At 56.7% G+C, this 17,855-nt stretch overlaps 10 protein-coding genes across 10 annotated transcripts; 6 read left to right on the plus strand and 4 right to left on the minus strand.

Moving 5' to 3' along the window:
- Nucleotides 1-1,201, plus strand: K437DRAFT_155241 (uncharacterized protein; the record flags this gene model as incomplete). The annotated part of the gene is made up of 2 exons (XM_013386761.1): nt 1-914; nt 999-1,201. Coding segments are annotated over 2 exons (955 nt in total), but the record flags the coding sequence as incomplete, so codon positions are not given.
- An 844-nt stretch (nt 1,202-2,045) lies between these two features.
- On the minus strand, nt 2,046-4,832 carry K437DRAFT_287324 (uncharacterized protein; the record flags this gene model as incomplete). The annotated part of the gene is made up of 5 exons (XM_013386762.1): nt 2,046-3,123; nt 3,398-3,543; nt 3,954-4,025; nt 4,619-4,660; nt 4,701-4,832. 5 exons carry the CDS (start codon nt 4,830-4,832, stop codon nt 2,064-2,066), a joined length of 1,452 nt encoding a protein of 483 aa, XP_013242216.1. The 3' UTR covers nt 2,046-2,063.
- A 647-nt stretch (nt 4,833-5,479) lies between these two features.
- K437DRAFT_225887 (putative cytosol aminopeptidase) lies at nt 5,480-7,407 on the plus strand (the record flags this gene model as incomplete). Its single annotated transcript, XM_013386763.1, has 4 exons — nt 5,480-6,192; nt 6,265-6,719; nt 6,798-6,814; nt 6,886-7,407. 4 exons carry the CDS (start codon nt 5,480-5,482, stop codon nt 7,405-7,407), a joined length of 1,707 nt encoding a protein of 568 aa, XP_013242217.1.
- A 477-nt stretch (nt 7,408-7,884) lies between these two features.
- On the plus strand, nt 7,885-8,718 carry K437DRAFT_257646 (putative nudC protein). The gene is made up of 3 exons (XM_013386764.1): nt 7,885-8,164; nt 8,239-8,287; nt 8,353-8,718. The coding sequence occupies exons 1-3, from the start codon at nt 7,904-7,906 to the stop codon at nt 8,640-8,642; spliced, it is 600 nt and encodes a 199-aa protein (XP_013242218.1). The 5' UTR covers nt 7,885-7,903; the 3' UTR covers nt 8,643-8,718.
- Nucleotides 8,719-8,728: 10 nt separating this feature from the next.
- K437DRAFT_257649 (uncharacterized protein) lies at nt 8,729-9,273 on the minus strand (the record flags this gene model as incomplete). Its single annotated transcript, XM_013386765.1, has 2 exons — nt 8,729-9,113; nt 9,216-9,273. 2 exons carry the CDS (start codon nt 9,268-9,270, stop codon nt 8,881-8,883), a joined length of 288 nt encoding a protein of 95 aa, XP_013242219.1. The 3' UTR covers nt 8,729-8,880.
- A 205-nt stretch (nt 9,274-9,478) lies between these two features.
- Nucleotides 9,479-11,313, minus strand: K437DRAFT_269234 (uncharacterized protein; the record flags this gene model as incomplete). The annotated part of the gene is made up of 4 exons (XM_013386766.1): nt 9,479-9,803; nt 9,874-10,596; nt 10,749-11,019; nt 11,058-11,313. The coding sequence occupies 4 exons, from the start codon at nt 11,311-11,313 to the stop codon at nt 9,479-9,481; spliced, it is 1,575 nt and encodes a 524-aa protein (XP_013242220.1).
- Nucleotides 11,314-12,896: 1,583 nt separating this feature from the next.
- On the plus strand, nt 12,897-14,426 carry K437DRAFT_257651 (uncharacterized protein). Its single transcript, XM_013386767.1, has 2 exons — nt 12,897-13,598; nt 13,687-14,426. The coding sequence occupies exons 1-2, from the start codon at nt 13,323-13,325 to the stop codon at nt 14,326-14,328; spliced, it is 918 nt and encodes a 305-aa protein (XP_013242221.1). The 5' UTR covers nt 12,897-13,322; the 3' UTR covers nt 14,329-14,426.
- Nucleotides 14,427-14,521: 95 nt separating this feature from the next.
- On the minus strand, nt 14,522-15,616 carry K437DRAFT_237435 (uncharacterized protein). The gene is made up of 2 exons (XM_013386768.1): nt 15,159-15,616; nt 14,522-15,036 (listed from the first exon to the last, which is right to left on the minus strand). The coding sequence occupies exons 1-2, from the start codon at nt 15,406-15,408 to the stop codon at nt 14,810-14,812; spliced, it is 477 nt and encodes a 158-aa protein (XP_013242222.1). The 5' UTR covers nt 15,409-15,616; the 3' UTR covers nt 14,522-14,809.
- A 66-nt stretch (nt 15,617-15,682) lies between these two features.
- K437DRAFT_155414 (uncharacterized protein) lies at nt 15,683-17,419 on the plus strand. Its single transcript, XM_013386769.1, has 5 exons — nt 15,683-16,266; nt 16,342-16,723; nt 16,795-16,994; nt 17,077-17,237; nt 17,318-17,419. The coding sequence occupies exons 1-4, from the start codon at nt 15,815-15,817 to the stop codon at nt 17,234-17,236; spliced, it is 1,194 nt and encodes a 397-aa protein (XP_013242223.1). The 5' UTR covers nt 15,683-15,814; the 3' UTR covers nt 17,237; nt 17,318-17,419.
- K437DRAFT_225874 (uncharacterized protein) lies at nt 17,409-17,836 on the plus strand (the record flags this gene model as incomplete). The annotated part of the gene is made up of 2 exons (XM_013386770.1): nt 17,409-17,516; nt 17,618-17,836. 2 exons carry the CDS (start codon nt 17,409-17,411, stop codon nt 17,834-17,836), a joined length of 327 nt encoding a protein of 108 aa, XP_013242224.1.
- Nucleotides 17,837-17,855: the final 19 nt, after the last annotated feature.

The following is a 17,855-nucleotide window of genomic DNA, read 5'->3' on the forward strand; positions in this document are numbered from 1 at the left end:
GTGCGCGCACACACTCCGGGACTCTGCTAGCAGCCTCCTACAGCGCTGGGACGCGCAAAGGGCGCATGTGCAGAACGCGAGCCCATATGAGGGAGAGGAGGAGGACAAGGAGGGCGTCGCTTTCGCCATTACGCGCACCGGTCACATCTATCCGATCGTCACACTCGTCTCTTCGTTACCCAATGCGGGCCTCGTGCTGTGCCAGCTCGCTGAGCAACCTCTGTCCGTCTCGAAGGTGGACGGGATCGCAAGGCAAGTTTTTCAGCAGCAGCAGGAACAACTGGAGCAGCCTTCCGGCATTCGCACCCTTCCCCTTTGTCCCTATCCAGCCACTGTCGGCTCCGAAGTGGCCGTCTCCAGCAGCCGAGGCTTCGAGGACGACAGCGGCACGATATTACCAGCGTGGTATTTCGACCCCTGCCCACCCTCCTCTTCCAACTCCCGCTCGAGCCTGCGGATCGACCCGGCGCGGAGCCGGTGGGGCCGCGCACGCCTCGTGACGTACAAGACGCCGCTCGGCGAGGAGGCTCACACCGGTACGTACGATAGCCTTCACAGCGCTGAGTTCCAGCTGCTCGAGACGAGCTCGCACAACCCACCCGCGCTGCAGAACCTCACGCTCAGCGGCGCCGCCAACGCACCTGCTGGTGGCACAGGTGACGGCAGCAGTAGTGCTGGGGCAGCTGGCACCTTAGCAAGGGAGAACAGCACGAGGGGCCAAGCGCTCCTCGCCGACAGTGCATTCAGCTCCTGCGGCCGGAAACGCTTGCCGTCCTTCCCGCCCCGTGGCAGCAGCGGTGGTCCAGTCGTGGACGTCAAGACGGGCAGCATTGTCGGCGTCGTCCGTGGTACCAAGATGAGCGTACTCGAGGGCAAGCGAGGCGATGCGATACCTGCCGAAAAGGTTTTTGAGTGTGAGCATACATCCGTTGCGGTTGGAAGATGCGAATGGAGCCGCCTTGATGCGGTACTGACCTCTTCCCTCTCCCTCTGCGCAGTTTTCGCTTTGCCAGGTTTCGGCGACCCTGGCAGAAAGTAGGACTAGCTTCCCCTATTTTGTCCTCTGGCGCCTTGTTCCGCAGCACCTGTTGTGACAAGCATGCACGCATATCAGATTCCTCGATGTCGCGCATATGCACAGGAGCCACGCAATGCAACGACGTATGACTGCTGATGTTTTGTACCATCCTTAATCCATCCACTTAAGTGAATTCCAAAGTACACGCATCTGTGAGCTGTAAGCCAAGCCATCATTGCGAGTGAGACGAACAGCGGGAACGGCAGCGGTCAGGGATGACACGAGACTTTGTATAAAGGATGTGTTTGCGAAACGTATGTAAATACACGCTGTGTTGGGATGAAGTCAGGCATCGCACCCTTGCCAAAGACGGAACAGAATGCGTGCCAGGCGCAGAAACCAGGGAGGCAGAGAAAGAAAGGAGGAACAGGTCTTGAATGCGCGTTGACCGACGTCCAGGAGAATGAGATGCGATAAGGTAAGGCGAGGCGAGCGGATGACGTCGGGCGGAGACCTATGAGGGAACAGAACGAATCTGAAATGAAGACGAGGGCGAAGACGAAGACGAAGGGGAAGGCCGTGATGTGTCATAGGTGTGCAGTAGATTGCTCGCTTCTTCTTGGTGCTGCTGCCGGACGCTGCGCGCAGCAGTATGGTGTCAAATTCAAATGAAGCAAAGTTGTGAGACGGATGAAGAGCGAGGTCTGAGGGCGGCAAGGGCGATGTCGATGTCGGTGCTATTCAAAGGTCCTTTAATTACCTTCATACCGATTGAAGTATAAGGGATGTCGGTATGTGGTGAACTGATATTTGCATTGCCGTTGGCGCGCCATTGCCAAGGCGCAGTCCGATCCGCGCCGGTCGTCGTCGTCATCATCATTATGGTACCTTGTCCGCGCTGCGCACCGAGCGCCGAATGCGGAGGACGGCAGAGTACAAGCAGGACGTGGATGTATGCAGAGGCGCAGTCGCGCCCTCCCTTGGGAAAGGGGCAGGGATATCAATGCTGAAGGCGATATGGCACATCCGACCAGGAGAGACTTGCTCAAAGCAGCTGCATGTAGTTGGAAGGAACAATTCCTGTAGTGCCATCCGGCTTCCGCGCCTGCCACCACTTGCCAGAGTTGTCGACAATGTCGAGGATATCACCCTTGGCGAACGAAATCTCCGCTGGATCGTCTGCATTGGCCGAATACGCATACAGCGCTCGCGCCTTGTACCCGTAGTCGGTGCCGCCTTCGGTGTGGTCCGCCTGAGGCTTGTCCGCCGCGTCGCCCGCTGCGGACGTCTGACCGGAGCGCACGGCGGGACTGTGCGGCGCGGCGGACGACGCGCCGCCGTGCTGCGACGTCGCAGCGCCATAGTCGGAGCCGGGGCCTGTGCGGCTCAGCGCTCCACCAGCCCCGCTGTTGCGCACACTCTGCACGGACGTGTGTGCGACGGGCATGCTAATAGCCGCATTGTTGCTGCCGGCGAGCTCCGTCTGACTGGATGTTGCGCCGTACGGAGCGGCCTGGTAGCCGCCGTTGGTCGTTGGCCCGCTAATCGTGCCAACCCCGCCTGCGTAACCTGCGGTGTAAGCGTTGCCGTTGCCCATGGCACCACGACCCCCGGCGCCATAGCGCCCTGCAGCTGCTCCGCTGGCCGGGCCAGAGAGCTGACCATTGCCAAAGCGAGAGGCGATACTGTAGAAGGTGGACTCCTCTTCTGAGGTAAAGAAGAAGAGCCAGATGATGTCCACAGCCGCACAGAGGATGTAACCGGCGCCCATCGCTCTATATGGGCCATCCATAGTCGTGCCTGCAGCGCCATACACGCCCTGGTCGGCGCCGAGGACGGCAAAGACGAGGGCGACAGCGGTCCATGCCGAGAGCTGGAGTCGGGCGACAGGTATCGCATCGGTGATGATCGTCAGGATGACGCCAATCGTCAAGAAGAGTTGAGCGAAGATCCCAAACCAAACGTAAGGGATGTGTGGCGCCAACGCGGTCCGCGTAGCAGAATCATGGCGCCCCTGTGCAACTGCCTGTGCGATGAAAGCGACGAACCAGCCGATGAAGCCGATCACAACTGTAGCCGCGAGGAGGAGATTCGAGAAGAGCAGACTATAGTGCACACCGAAACAACACCGCATTAGCATGGATGCCCTTGAAGACCGGATGGCCATCCTTTGACTACCCCCACATCCTGTGCTGGGTTGCCAAAGGATGGCCATCCGAGACGTTGGATGCAACGTCCGTTGCCATTTGCTCCGTTCTCCCCTAGCCAGTGGATGCCGACAAGCAAGAGGGCAATCTGATTCCCGTGCACCTGCGAGCGATCCCTCGGCTGGCCGAGGAAGGTAGCGAGAGGAAGAAAGAAAAGGCGAGGTCGACTCACCTGATATCGACGCCGCCACCGCTCTTGCCCCTTGCTGCCATGTTGCTGCCGTGAGCGTGAAAGCGGTGAAGGTTGATGTCCTTTTCACTATAGTATGCCGCGTTATTGGAGGCGGCTCTGTTACCGGCGGCGCTGAAGTGGTAAGGCTGAGCGCCTGCTGGAGAAGCAGGTGAGAAAGGAATTTTGGAAAAGAGTACAAAGAGGCAAGAAGCCGGGGCCGCTGGCTTGCCGCTTCTGGCCAGGTCAGTTGCGGCTGCGGCGAGCTAAGAAAAGAGCGCCGGCAGGTGGGCCGACGTGCGTGCGTGCGTGTTTGCTTGGAGATGTCTGAGTGGTTGCTTGGCGAAGAAGTGAATGGCTCGCTTTGATCGAATGGAGAACAGCAATTGACGAAAGGAGGTGCAGAGAGGAAAACTCATCCTCAATGCGCTCCCACTCTTGTACATATTGACGAATGTGACAACCATATCAAGTAAATGAATAATGAAATCGATCATCGGCGGGCAGAGGCGCAGCGAAGCGCAGCGCCCTGCCGGGCTTGGCAACAGACTGCACATACACGCGCGAGGGGCACAGCCGCATTCTCCCCACCCGCCCACAGCCCCGGCACAACCAGTTCGGGGGCTGTGAGCTAAATTCGCAGGAAATTCGGGAGAAAATGCAACAGTACATGAATATTTTGTGCCCCGCCGGCGGCCGACCCTCTGTCCCGTCGGGCGTTTTTCTTTGTCCAGAGTTCCCCGCCCTAGATGACGCTTTTTCGTGGATGTGAAACAGATCTTAATCATGACCACTTGCACTGGAGGTCTTTCGCGCGATGCGTCTCCTGCAGCGTCTTGGTCGAGAAAGTTACACTAAGGAGCAGACGAGGACATTGGTGGACGGCTAGCGTGTACATGAAAGTATCCTTGAGGATGAATTCCAAGATGCGAGCCGTCTGTCTGGATGTGGCACCGGCGGAAACGAGATGATAAAAACGGGCAGCGCCACGCCTGGCATGCATCAACTGCAGATGGCCATTTTCTTATTTTTTTTTTCATTTTTTGGGGCAGCTTTGGTTTCAACACATGGTAGGTAAGCAAGGTACGCACTAGTCGATATTGCAAGGGGGAACTGGAACACTGTCCTTCTCGCCTCTCGCTTCTCCGTCCGCTGCACTCCACTTCCCGCTCGCCACGGACACTCCATTGCTCCTTTCGGATGCAACACCCGGCCTTGACTCACGACTGGTTTTGCGAGAGGCAATGATAAGGGCTCCACTTTACCCTGAAATTTATTTTGAATCGCTACCAAAAGTGGAACTTACATAGTCCTCCAGAGTGTCATTAACCCTATTTCCTACCCCTATGGGCTCCTCTTCTTGTGGCATCGCGTCGTGAGCTTCTTGGTGCAGCCACAAGGCACTTTCTAGTTTCCAGACTTGGTGGGGGGGGGACATCTTTGGTTGCATCGGCACTGATGGCCCTAGGATAGTTCTAAGATGAAATCTGCTGATGCAATATTACTGAGCCCAGAGGAGCCGCTGACACGACCGCGCTCCAGCGGCATCTACTGTTGGAAGAACGTCGTTTGCCAATGTAAGATTGACGAGAGCCGTGTGTGGAACCCCACACCATGGAAGACGCATCTGTGCTACTTCGTTCTTATGCATCATTGAAAGTTGGAAGTGTGAATGAAGTGCATGTTATAGCTAGGTGCTGCGTGGAATGTATGCATATTTAGAGCCTGGATGAGTCTTGGCTTCCGTCGGATGAGAGTCGCAAGGGGCCAGCCGCGCGTGCCCTTCCTCTCCTCCCGTGGAAGTAGCGGGGAGTCATTGGGTTGCCTCACCCTGGTGGAAGCAGGCATGCCCGACGCCAGCGCATGAGAACCCTTCATTCCATTTACACCGTAGAGCACTCGCTGTACCGCAGGGAGCATTGATATATACGCCGCGCATCGCCTTGTCTCGCCAGCTCTTTGACAGATCTCTCACACCCACCCGCAGAAGAGCCCATGTTGGCTCGTCTCGCTGCTTTGCGCGCTGCTAGCACCCCTCACCTTCGCCTTTCCCGCTGTCCTTTCGTCAGCATCGCCGCCGCAGCCATGTCCTCCAGCGCTGCATCCGCGCCTGTCGACGGCGTCGTCATCGCCATCGGCCAGACGGGCAAGCCTGCGACACAGCAACAGAAGTACCGCGTCGGCGACGTGTCGGCCCAGTGGGCCGCCTCCCGTGCCGACAGCACCAAGCCGGGCCAGCTACGTGTCTTCCATCCGTTCCAGGCCTCTGCGCCAACAGTCGCCGCCGTCAGCCTGGGCACACAGAGGGCCGCTCCGAGCACGGCGCCCGATGCACTGCCTAAGCCGCAGACGTTCCTGCGCAACGAGATGCTCGAGCGCACACGGCTCGCGGCCGCCAAGGGTGCGCGTGCGCTGCGCGACCTAGGCGCTCCGTCGGCAGGTGCCGAGGAAAAGAAGGACAAGAAGCAGCCGACGAAGCGCACGATCGCCATCGATGGCATGTACAGCCCACATGCCGCTGCCGTCGGCGCGAACCTCTCGTTGTTCACGTTCAACCACTTCAAGACTCGTGGCGCGCCAGAAAAAGCAGGCTTCAACGTGCCCGTCGAACTCAAGGGCGGACAGGAGATCGCCGTTGTGCCACTGCAGGAAGGCAATTGCAACGACGAAGGCGACGAGCTCAAGGATGTCATTGCTGCTGGAGGCGACGGGGGCGTGCCACAGCTGAGCTGGCAGACGGGTGAGGTGTATGCCCAGGCGCAGAACTGGGCCAGAGAGCTGAAGGAGACGCCTGCGAAGTGAGTATCGACGCAAATCGGGATAGAGATGTGAACATTCAAGGCCAACGACTCTGTTTGCCTCCTCCCCAGCATGATGACCCCAACCATCTTTGCAAAACGCGTTGTTGATGCTTTCAAAGGGCTTGCTAACACCTCCGTCACGGTCCACGACGAAGACTGGGCGCGCGCGAAGGGCATGAACGTCTTCCTGTCCGTCACTGCCGGCACGGAGCAGCCTGCCAAGTTTGTCGAGATCACGTACGACGGCGCCTCGTCACCCGATGCACCCAAGCTGGCACTCGTTGGCAAGGGCGTCTGCTTCGACTCGGGTGGAATCAGCCTCAAGCCCGGTGCCGGCATGAAGCTCATGCGTGCGGACATGGGCGGCGCGGCGTCCGTCGTTGCGGTCATGCGTGCCATCGCTGAGCTCAAGCTGCCGATCAACGTCGTCGCTGCTACACCGCTCGTGGAGAATCTGCCTTCCGGATCGGCGACCAAGCCTGGAGACATTATTGAAGCTATGAACGGGTTGACGGTCGAAGTTGGTAAGTACCCGTTGCACGGGCTGAGCCCTCTACTCAGCATGGACAGGTACTAACGGCGTACTGGAACTTTTCCCCCAGACAACACTGACGCGGAGGTATGTATCATACGGTCTCACGCTCCATGGCATCAACACTGCGAACTAACGCACGGGTGTTCACTCTTCAGGGTCGCCTCATCCTCAGCGACGCCCTTACCTACATCTCTCGCGAATACAAGCCGCACACACTACTGGACGTCGCAACGCTGACCGGTGCGATCCTGCACGCTCTCGGGCACCACTACAGCGGTGTCTTTGTCGAGGACGAATCGCTTTGGCAAGAGCTCAAGGCTGCCGGTGAAGCGGAGAAGGACCTGTTCTGGCGCATGCCTCTGGATGATGAATACCTTCGCTACATCGACAGCAGCAACGCCGACCTGTGCAACAGAGGCACCCCCGCCGGGAGCGCCTGCGCTGCCATCTTCCTCAAACAGTTCGTCGACGGCCTTGAAGATAGGAGCAAGCTCTCCGCCAACGCTGACGAAGGCAAGCCGACCGTTCGCTACGGCCACATCGATATTGCTGGAACGATGGAGACGAAACAGCCCACCGACTATCAGAGCTCAAGTATGCTCACCGGTCGGCCCACGCGCGCTCTCATCGAGTTTGCGAGGCGCTTTGCTGTCCTGCACACGGGAAAGCAGGCATGAGCACGGCGCGGCGCACCGTGCCGTCTAATATCGGTCAGAAGGTAGCCCTTATTCGTTCGCTCCAGCATGTTCCTTGCGTCGCAGAAATAAAGAGGAACATTGGGAGAAAGCCTACTAGTGACGTCGACTGTCACGTCCTATAATTAATGCGTTCTCTTGTGTTGCGGCTTCAAGACTGAGAAAATCGTGGGACCGTAGAACTTCCTTGAGCCCACATTCTATTTCTTTATACATTATTCACGAAACATCCACTAAGGTCCATTCTTCGGATCTGTTCTATGGAATTAACAATTCTGAGTGCTCTCCGCCGAAGGTCCTACACTTAGAAGGAGGTATAAGCCTGCTCTCCGAGCTTAGGCAGTTGCACTGAAGGAAGTAGACCTTTATATCCGCCGTCGAAGTGGGTGAGATAACTTCGCCCGTGGAAGCGCTCTGGCACTTGTATTGACAACCAGCCTGCGGTTCGATTCGCCTCCTCAGGACCGAATTTGCTACCATGGCGTCCGAAGATCACAAAAAGCTGAGCATGGAAGAGTACGATGCATTGCCGCAAGAGCAGCGAGATGCGTATGACAAAAAACAAGCAGCGCGGGAAGCGGCGGAGCAAGCTGCACTGCCATACAAATGGAGTCAGACGCTCGAATCGGTCCAACTTTCGGTGCAGGTCCCAGAAGGCACAAAAGGGAAAGAGCTGAACGTGGTCATCAAGAAGAATGGCCTCAAATTTGGACTCAAAGGGAAAGATGCAATCATCGATGTGCGTTTTATTCCGGTCTCTGTTTTGATCCCAGGTGCACAGGCTGATCAGGACCTTTCCTTTCATGCCATCAGGGCGAGCTGCCAAAGCCAATCAAGGAGGAAGATAGCATGTGGTCGCTGGGTGAGCTTGCTCTTAACTCTTTACCAATCCAATGGCATTACTTATATGTTCTGGGGCCTCCACAGAGGACAACAAGCTCGTCACCATCCATCTCGAAAAGTTGTCGAAGAACGAATGGTGGCCCCACGTGCTTACGAAGGATCCCAAGATCGACACGACCAAGATCGTACCAGAGAACTCCAGCTTGAGTGACCTGCCCAGCGAAGAGCGTGCGATGGTGGAGAAGATGATGTGGGACCAGCGACAAAAGGAGATGGGAAAGCCTACTAGCGAGGAATTGAAGGGCATGGAGGCGATGGCGAAGCTGCAGCAGGCCAATCCAGATGTTGACTGGTCAAAGGTCAAATTCAACTGAAATGCAAGGCATCCAGCAAGACAAAATGACAAACTCAATGTATTTGTATCAGGATGTATGAGAATCCCGCCCTTGTCAATAAGTCTATGAGAGAAAAGTTATGACAATCTCAGTCGCGGCCCATCAGCTCGGCAGCACCCAGAGCGATTTTTGTACAACCTTGAGGCCGTTGATACTTGGTGGCAACTTAGCTGGAGTATATTCGAAGAGTGAGGCCTTGAAACGTTGAATCTGAACATCAGCCTGCAGCTGCACCTCCAGGTCGACTCTCCCTCCCGCTTTCAGAATTCTGCGGATACGCTTGTCCAGTGTCTGTGAGCTTCACATTGCACTGCCCTGTCGCTTGGCCTGGATTGCGAGGTGTGCCCGGCTGGAAGACGACCTTGTGATGGGTAGTGTGGGCAAAGTGGGTGGATGCAGACCCGAATGGCTGACCATTGTACCGCGCGACGAATATGAGAGACGTAAGACCTATTGACACTCCGAGAGGGTTGTTCATAACGACTATTCAGACGACACAGACGCGGTCGGCATCGAAGAGAGAAAAAATCGAGGAAACGACTAGCTACTCACAGCTGGTCTCGATGCTGTTGGCTGTCAGCAGCCAAGAGAGGTATGGAGCTCTCATCGGATTTCGCAGAGCTCCCTCACGACATAATATTGACTCGCAGCGCGAGAAGAACCTTTCCCTTCAGCGAGATCAGAGTCGCAATAAATGTGGGTTCTTTAACGCCGTCGATGCACTGAGCGGCACCCCTGAAGGGAAATTGTGTTGATTTGCGGGGCGAGGGCTTTACATTGCTGGTACGGACTATCCCGATCTGGACGCCATCTTGCTAGAGCGCCCGCTGAATCTCCGCCAGGTGCACGGCGAATGGCGCGTGCGTGACAACCTGCGCATCTGCGCGGACTAGCAGCGCAGACTCTTCTCTATTCTCGCCGCCGATGCTGAGATTGTTTGCCTGGATGACTTCAAGCCCACTGAGGCCTGCGATGAAGATGACCTCTTCCAAACTCGAGTCGAATGTGACGCCAATGGTGTTGATGCCCATCGGGCGGGCTCTGGTGCGCCTGGTCGTTGTTGAGCGCGTGGGTATCTGCGCATGGGCGATGGTGACGTTCGAGGCATTGCCAGAGATTAGCGAACGGATGCGCGCATTGCTGCCGTAGTCAAAAGTCGCCGTCAGGCTACATGGCCCTAGAGCACTAGCAAAGAGTCGCAGATACTCACGTGGAAAGTGCGCGCTGATCTTGTGGATCGAGCATGAAGTCGTCCAGAAACTCCAGCGCTACCACTACTCTCCCGCCGCTCTGCCCGTCATCCTCGAGCTCGGCGATCTCCGGCCAATGCGGGAAGTGCACACTGGCGCTGATCAGGTCGAAGCTCTCAAGCTTGACCTGCCAAGCCGCTCCGATCCCATCCGCGCTCATGCAGCGCACCTTGATGCGCTCGACGTTGATCTGCGCCTGCTCTAGAAGGCGAAAAACGATTGGCTTGCCGATATCAGGCGAGATGGCATGGGGGACCTGCTGCGTGAACGCGATGCACAGGTCCTCCTGCTTGAAATTTATCGGCTGCGGTAGCGCGTACGAGCCAATGAGCACACGCGCCGAGAGATACGCCGTGATGGAGAGGTGGGCGCGCGCATGGACGAGCAGCGCGGGTAGGCCGGACGTCGCTTCCGAGGGAAGAGTTGCTGACGCTAAGGCGGAGAGCGTGCGCTTGCGCCTGAGTACCGGATCTGGTGTAACCCCTTCTCCGCGGTTGCCCGCGTCGCCATGGATATTGGGCGTCCGGCTGGGGCCATTTCTTCCCAGTTTCAATTCGGGCACCTCCTCTAGATCTATTCCAAGCGAGACGGCCTCCCTCCTCGCAGCCAAGCGCAGTAGCCCGACAAGCGCCGAACGGCCAGGGTTCAGCGCGACGGAAAGCTTCTCCGTCGTCACACCGCCGCTGGCTTCGAAGTGTACAGGCTCCAAGTAATGCTGCTAGAGCCGCTGCCATGCAGATCGCCCAGGTTGATCGTGCTGAGCTCCAGCCATGATGACAAAGCGGGGTGTGCGGCACCCGTGCGTGACTCATGCCCAGTGAACGTGACCTTTCACGCGTCGATCTGCACCGCAGCACTGCCGAGCAAGTGGACGAGTGTCTTCAGCGCAAATAGCGGGCCCGGGTCGTAGGCTGAGTCTGTAATAGCGCCTGCAGCTGCTGTGGGCTCGCGCACGCAAGAGCTGACGGGGCTCATGTCATGCACCAGACGTGCTCTGTCACCGAGCGGCGGCAGCGTCGCATTCATGCGCGCCCCGGCGAATGTGGCAGCCAGCCACGGGATTCTCGAAATCGTGCGTGCGGCCGACGCGATTGGTACGGGTGTTGCTGGGGTGAGTGGTAACGCAACGGCTGAACCCGCTCACTTGCTCGTTCTGGATCTTGGTGATGGGCGCTAGTGCAGCGCGCAAGCGCTCCTCGTTCCCCTCCCCCTCCGCCTTCCAAGTCAATCCGTCCGCTAATACTGACGATGTTCCGGCTAGCTTCGAGCCACACATTCGCGAAACGCAAGCTACCAATGCCAGCCTCCTGTTTCTTTTCCGTATCAGTAGTAAGGACAGGCACGACGAGGTTGAAATCCAGGTCTCCGATTTCGGCGGCCATGCTCGCTGTTGCGGCCATGGCCGACGGTCCAGGCAACGGGGATGCTTGGTCATTGACGGGTGATTCATCAGCGGTTTCAAAGCGAGATGAATCTGACGTTGCCAGTGGCGCGTGTGGTGGCCGCGATGGTACAACTTCAGCCTGGCCTGAGTCGGCGCCTCCAAAGTCGAACACGCTACCCAGCGCATCCAAGCCAGGCAAACAGCAGGTGCTTTTCGAGCGCAAGCCCAGTGACCATCAGGCCAAGCGCTTGGGCGTTGACCTTGACGTCTAAAGACGGGGTCTGCATTTGAACCAGTGCTGCCGCTGAGGCTTGACGGGTACACTGGAGGAGCATTTGTGTCTTTCACCAAGCGAACGACTCGATCTCGACGCGCGCGATCAGCCCTCCCTCCTCCCTCCATCCTGCGGCCACCTGAGCATAGCATCATGCACTTGAACGCTGATGCGTTCTAACGGGAGTGGCAAGGCCGAGCTTAGCTTGAGGTTGTCGAGCCTCAGGCCCAAATCTGCGCCGAGGCATTCTAGCGTGACAGAGTGGATGCTGTCACGTAGAGCGAGAGTCGCTTCCGGACGAACTGCACGATCGGGCGGGAGAAAGGAAGACTATCTCTTAACTTTCGCTTGAGCGTGTGCATTGAATATGTTCAACCGGTGACAACGCGGTCCCCATCCGTCTTTCGCGATGACTACCGAGGCCTGGGACACTTGCTGCCAAGACCTACCAACGACACGCGCGTGAGGGAGCGGGTTTATACGGAGACGCGACTGCAGACGATATGGCCGGGTTCGATGCCGTCGTCGCAGCCTGAGATTGCATTCCTGTGTGGAATCGACCATAGTTAAAATCCAGATCCAGCATTAAAACATAGAATGCTCGTCGCCTCGGCACATGGCATCCACCGCACAATGCCACGTGACGGAACTGGGAAAAAAGGAGGGATTGCGCAGGAGAAAGCGCAGAAAACCCGTAGAAAGGCGATACTGTAAACAGATTGCGCAATGGATCGCTCGCACCTTGAACTTGGAGCTGTCTTCTCGCTCTATGTTGCAATGAGCATGTGAATAATGTGTTGTGCGACGGGGGACGAGAGACTGGCAAAACGTGTCGCGTGCGTGCGAGCCCACCGTGTGATGTATAATAATAATACAGTGCGGAATGAGTGACACTTGTACGCGCAATACTACAGCCGAAGTCACTGCCTTTCAATCACAATGGAAAACAAACGAACGGGGCCCCAATAATGACGCATTGCTCTTGCAGGATGCGAAGGATATGGATCTACTGAGACTATCTCGTCATTGCTGCGTGCGGCTGAATACCTCTCTCACCTTTTTTGCAACGTTCCACCGGTCCTCACGGGACTTGTCCGCATGCTTGATATGCCCGACTGCCGATGCCCACGTGATCCAAATTCTGTGGCGTCATGATTCAACGGCAAAAAAAGTGTCATCCCACACTTAGATGGGTGTCCCTTTTGGGAAGAGGGTTAGGGTTAGGGTTGAGGCCTGAGTCTCCTCCCCGATCAACATCCCTTCGACTGGTCGTTGCGGACCAACCATTGACCTTGTGATCGAGTCCTGATGGAGTATGGAGAGTTGGACGATGGACAACACTCCACAACGTTGCAAAGGGCTCACAGAGGTTCCATACTCACACCCCTTCATCTCGTCAACTTCTGGCAGATATAATCCTATTCCAATTCCCTGTGGACTGTCAGGTCTCCTTCGTCGGGTAGCCCTATAGGCTGTGCGAGGGCACACACAACTCAGTGCTCAGTTCTGCTTGTCGTACAAGGGAGCAAGCGCGCTAGGAGAATTGTCCAGGCAAAAGGCTCCGATCGCTGGATACCGACGTCGGGATGCGCCTGCTACCCTCATTTTTGCCAGCGTCGACACGTACGGCAGGCACATGGTCCTCTGCAACTGCGGCCGCGCTTGCAGTGAGCGCGCTCGCTTCACTGGTGCTGGCGCTTGTCGTTCTCCAACCGGCAGGCGCTGCGGCCTCGCCTCTTACACCTCTGCACATGCATCCACATACTGCAGGAGTTCTTCCGTCTGCGACCTCAGTATTCTCATTGGGCCTCACACCTGTCGCGTTATGGGATAGGCTAGTTGGCGAGCTTTTCAGCTTGTCTGCTTCCTGGCTACCACGGCCTGAGGGAGGAGCCAGACGATGGAGTGGGAGCATCGCCAAGGTGGAGAGCCATGTGATCGCGAATGCTGATGCCGCCCAAGCCGCAAATGAGGGTGATGATGTTACGCAGTCACAAGAACATGCAAGCGGGTCGGGGATCGTATACGTGAGTTTCTAACTACTGCTTAACTTGCTTGCTCCTTGACGCACTGGCTCATTGTCTCCCCTCTCACTTCGCCTCACCGCTGGTACAGCTCATCCGTCATGCCGAAAAGTCGTCAAAGTCGGGCAACGGGCTGAGCGCGCAGGGCGTCCGGCGCGCCGAGTGTCTCGTTGACCTGTTCACCTTTTCATTTAGCCCTGCATCTCTAACAGATAATGCGACCGCTACAGCAGAAGAAACAATCCAGCGTGGACGCAAGCGAAAGGGATCCCACCGCCAGGAGCGCATCTCCATCTCGGCAGTGTTCGCGCAGTCATACAACCCATCCACGGGTCGCCGCTCGCGGCCGTACCGCACGCTGCTCCCGCTTGCACGCGCGTTCGGCATGAGCGTCGACCACGCGTGCGAACGCAATGACGCGCACTGCGTCCGGAAGAAAGTCGCAACCCTGCTGCGACAGCCGCAGGTGCAGGGGGGACACGGCAAGGGCAAGGGCGAGGACAAAAACAAAGGGAAGAACGTGTTGATCTCATGGCAGCACTCAGCCCTCGCGGATGTTGCCCGTGCGTTTGGAGTGCATGGCTTGCACTACCCACCAGAACGTTTCGACATCATCTTTGCCATTCAGGACGGACGCCTGCTTTCCGTCACGTCGCAAGAGTGCGTCGGGCTCGACGAGCGCTACTTTGGCTGGAGAGGCCACGGTCGCCACCTCACTCCTGGCGCTGCCTAGCTCGCCCATCTGCTACCCAGCAAAGACGAGGGGGCCGAATGCGCAAGGATAGTCTGGCCAGCCGCGGGTTCGATTCCACTTGTTTCTTTTGTTTTGCACGCAAACAGATACCCTCCCGCATCGATGCAACCGTGAGTATAACAGCAAAGCGGCAAGATAATTTTCTTATGTACATTGTAATTTCATATGGCATATACCTTGTCCACTGAAAATAATCGGTGTCTTCCAAAGGCCTTGCCAGCGCTCTAAACATGGGAGACGCCCATATTTGTTCGTATTATAGAACAATTGGATTTCGAACACGGCGCAGCCCAAGGCCAGTCCCGCATGCACACAAGGTGCAGCTAGTCTGGGATACTCAGTACACTACGGTTGTGCATCAGCTTGGGACCAACGACTAGACTACACTGCGCCGCAAAGTGTAGGTTTTAAGCCTTCGTGTAGCGGCACGTTGCAAGGGCTTAACGTCAACTGGATACCCTCATCGCTGCGGCAAGTCGCTCAACTTGAAGTTGCTCCCCAGCGAGCGCATGAGGGCCACACGGTTGCAGTCTTTCTCCGAGACGCAAGTGTGCCCGCCCAGGTCCATGCTTTTCGATTCACCGTCCGCGTACGGACATCGGATTTGCTCCGGGAAAGGACAGGGACAGTTGGCCGGCTTGTCGACGCAGCTTAGTGTTCGCGGGCAGAGGTACCGAATGCACGTCGCTATTTTGTCATTGAAGAAGGTGAAGCCAGCCCGAAAACTCATGTCAGTATGAGTTCGAATGTTGAGTTGATATCTGACGCTGCACGTGAAGATGACAAGGCGATCATCATGCCTCACTCACCAGCATCAACGCGTTCATTCCACCACCTCGAATCGCCACTTGGCGGCGCTTCCTGCTCATGAGCCTCGCCGCTTGCTTGTCCCGCGTTGAAGAAGTGCTGGAAGAACCCGCCTTGCGCGTTAGCCGTCTGACCCAGCAATGTCACGGCCAGCAGGGCGGACAAGGCCAAAGACAGTAATGATTGCACAGGTGCTGGGCTTGACCGACGCTGGGCTGTGGTCGATGATTGTGTGCGCCGCGCCGGTCGCATGGTATGAGCTCCTTTAGACGCAGTTCTGACGGCGTGGTTCTGCGCTAGCAAAGGCGAGGGCGGGCAGAACGGTCACTATCACGGAGGACTGGATTGTCGACAAATGGCGTGGTGAGCACAGACGAGACTGGACAGACTCAGAGGAGGCGGTCTGCAAAATGACGTGGAAAGAGAGTGGGAGTCGGCAGTATCATGTGACATGTCTGTTGCCCGCAAGTACGTGAGTCCGGAGTAAGTGATTATGTTGGATTCGTGACGCGACTTCCTGAAGATGTCATTCATAATCGCTTTTGATGAACTCGATACTTTGCGTCCTCCAGGGTCCTTCGTGACCTCCATATGCACTAATATTTTGCAACACATTGCTATCGCAAAAGGCTCTCCAGTTCCTCAAGCTTGTGCAGCCATGATGGCCCCAACAAACACCACGCCTCTGGGCTTTTCGGCGCGAAGAGGCCGCAAGTCTGCAACTCCGTACGAGCTCATCGCTTCGCAATCCACCGCCTCGGCGTCATCTTCATCGCCATTTCGATCTTCTGCCGCTCCTGCCTCAGGTAGATCCGCATTTGGGACGAACACGCCTGTACGGCCGAGTGCACTCGGTGCCGGGACCATCTTCTCTCCCGCCTCGATAAGGAGCCTCGATGCAGGGACAGGGTCGCCGTTCAGAAGGAACGTCCCCTTCGGCAGCCCGGGTTTGCGAGCTTCGACGGCTACTGCAAGTGCCGGTTCCTTTCCAGGTCGCTCGCCAGCAGCAAGAGAGAGCAAGCGGAGAGATTCGTCCGTGGGCGAATCATCACCACCGTCAAAGAAGGTAAAATCTGCTCGCTTCGTCCGTCGTAGGTCATGGACGGAAAAGTAAGGGTTGCTACGATTGTGATGACTCTCTGCCGTATGAAAGTCACACTCATTTTCACTTTTCTTGGCCCATAGAGCAGCTACACTTCCCGTGGAGCTTTTCCATTCCCTCTCCATGCAGCTCTCACTTTACATGAGCGACCTGCAAGAACTTGGGCCGTCATTCGGCTGGATTCTCGGAGGCATTTTACACTTCCTCTCCATTATGGCGCATGTCATCTCGCCAGACTCAGATTTTGGGCTCGGATTCGGATCTATGTTCAGCCGCCGTAGATCCAGAAATGGAGCTGCCGGCACTATCGCTGCCAAAGGCGGGTCAGTCAAAAGTATGTTCGTTGACGATCGCAAGGCACCTCTTCGCACCGCTTTGGGACTAGGGACAAGTTCAGCCCCCAGCACAGCCGAACAGATGCGACGTCTAGCTTCTATGCAGCGGCAGGCCTGGCTCAGAGCAATTGTGAGTTAAGGCGCGCCTCATCACATTTTTCTTCTTCCAGCTTTGACGCCGTATTTCTCACCTGCTTATAGAGCATCGTCCTCTCTCTTTCACTCTTGCTTTTGGCGAGCTACAATGCCTACTATCTCTTCGTGCAGGCCAGACGGCGGTACACGTTCTGGATGAAAAGCCAGGATGAGCCACTGAAATCCGAGAATGCCAAGTTGGTTCCAGTCGTTCAGCGCGACGACGAGCGACCGAGTCTCCATGAGCGTATCATTGAAAACATAACGTGAGCAACCACCTGTCTACTCGACTTGCTAGGTTGCGGGACAATACTGATTCCCGTCATCGTTCATTCAACCCTTGCGTAGTACATTTGCGCAAGCGCAACTTCGAAAAGCCCCTATCATCAATTGGTTTGTGCCTCAAGAGCATGCCGCATGGCGCAATGGCAACCGAAATGCCACGCCTATGATGTATGCGCTTGACGTCTGGCGAGCACCCGAGCTCAGCCTTAGCATCTTTTGGTGAGGCTGGTATGAGGAGGGATGGGGAGCTTCACTGCGTGATAGCCGAAAGAGGGGCATTGACTGTTTAACCACTCTCCTGCAGTGTCTATTCTCCCGTCCATGCGCTATGGTACCACTTTGCAGCGCTGTTGGGCATAAAGGGCCTCATATCTTGGATCGCAACCTGGCTCGTCATGGCGGGCCTTAGTGGACAGATGCAATGGGTTATGCGAGAGTTCCAGGCGCTGCTGAAGGATCGGCAGACCATCTCAGGCGAGGTGATGAATGAGTATGAGCAGAAAGTGCGTGGCGTGCCACGTGCCAAATCTCTCCCAGTCTAAGAGTCTGTTATCACTGACTCCTGCCCCTCCTTTCTCGTTGACCTTGCCCTCCTCGCCCGCAGTTCGTCCTACCGCGAGCTATGCCGGAAGTGAGAGACGCATGCGTCATGACGAGCGAAGCAGAGATGATCGGTGTGCGCGATTGGCAGCTTCGCCAGTCTGCCCCATCGCAGACGCCAACGGCCAGCATGGATACCACTGCCCTTCAGGTCAAGAGCGCCAGCAAGAGTGCGAGACAGGGAAGAAAGACGGGAGGCGGCGAGTCGCTCAACCCATGGTGATGTACACATTTCTAGTATT

Source organism: Tilletiaria anomala (assembly GCF_000711695.1).
Source record: "Tilletiaria anomala UBC 951 chromosome Unknown K437scaffold_65, whole genome shotgun sequence".
NCBI classification, from domain to species: Eukaryota; Fungi; Basidiomycota; class Exobasidiomycetes; order Georgefischeriales; family Tilletiariaceae; genus Tilletiaria; species Tilletiaria anomala.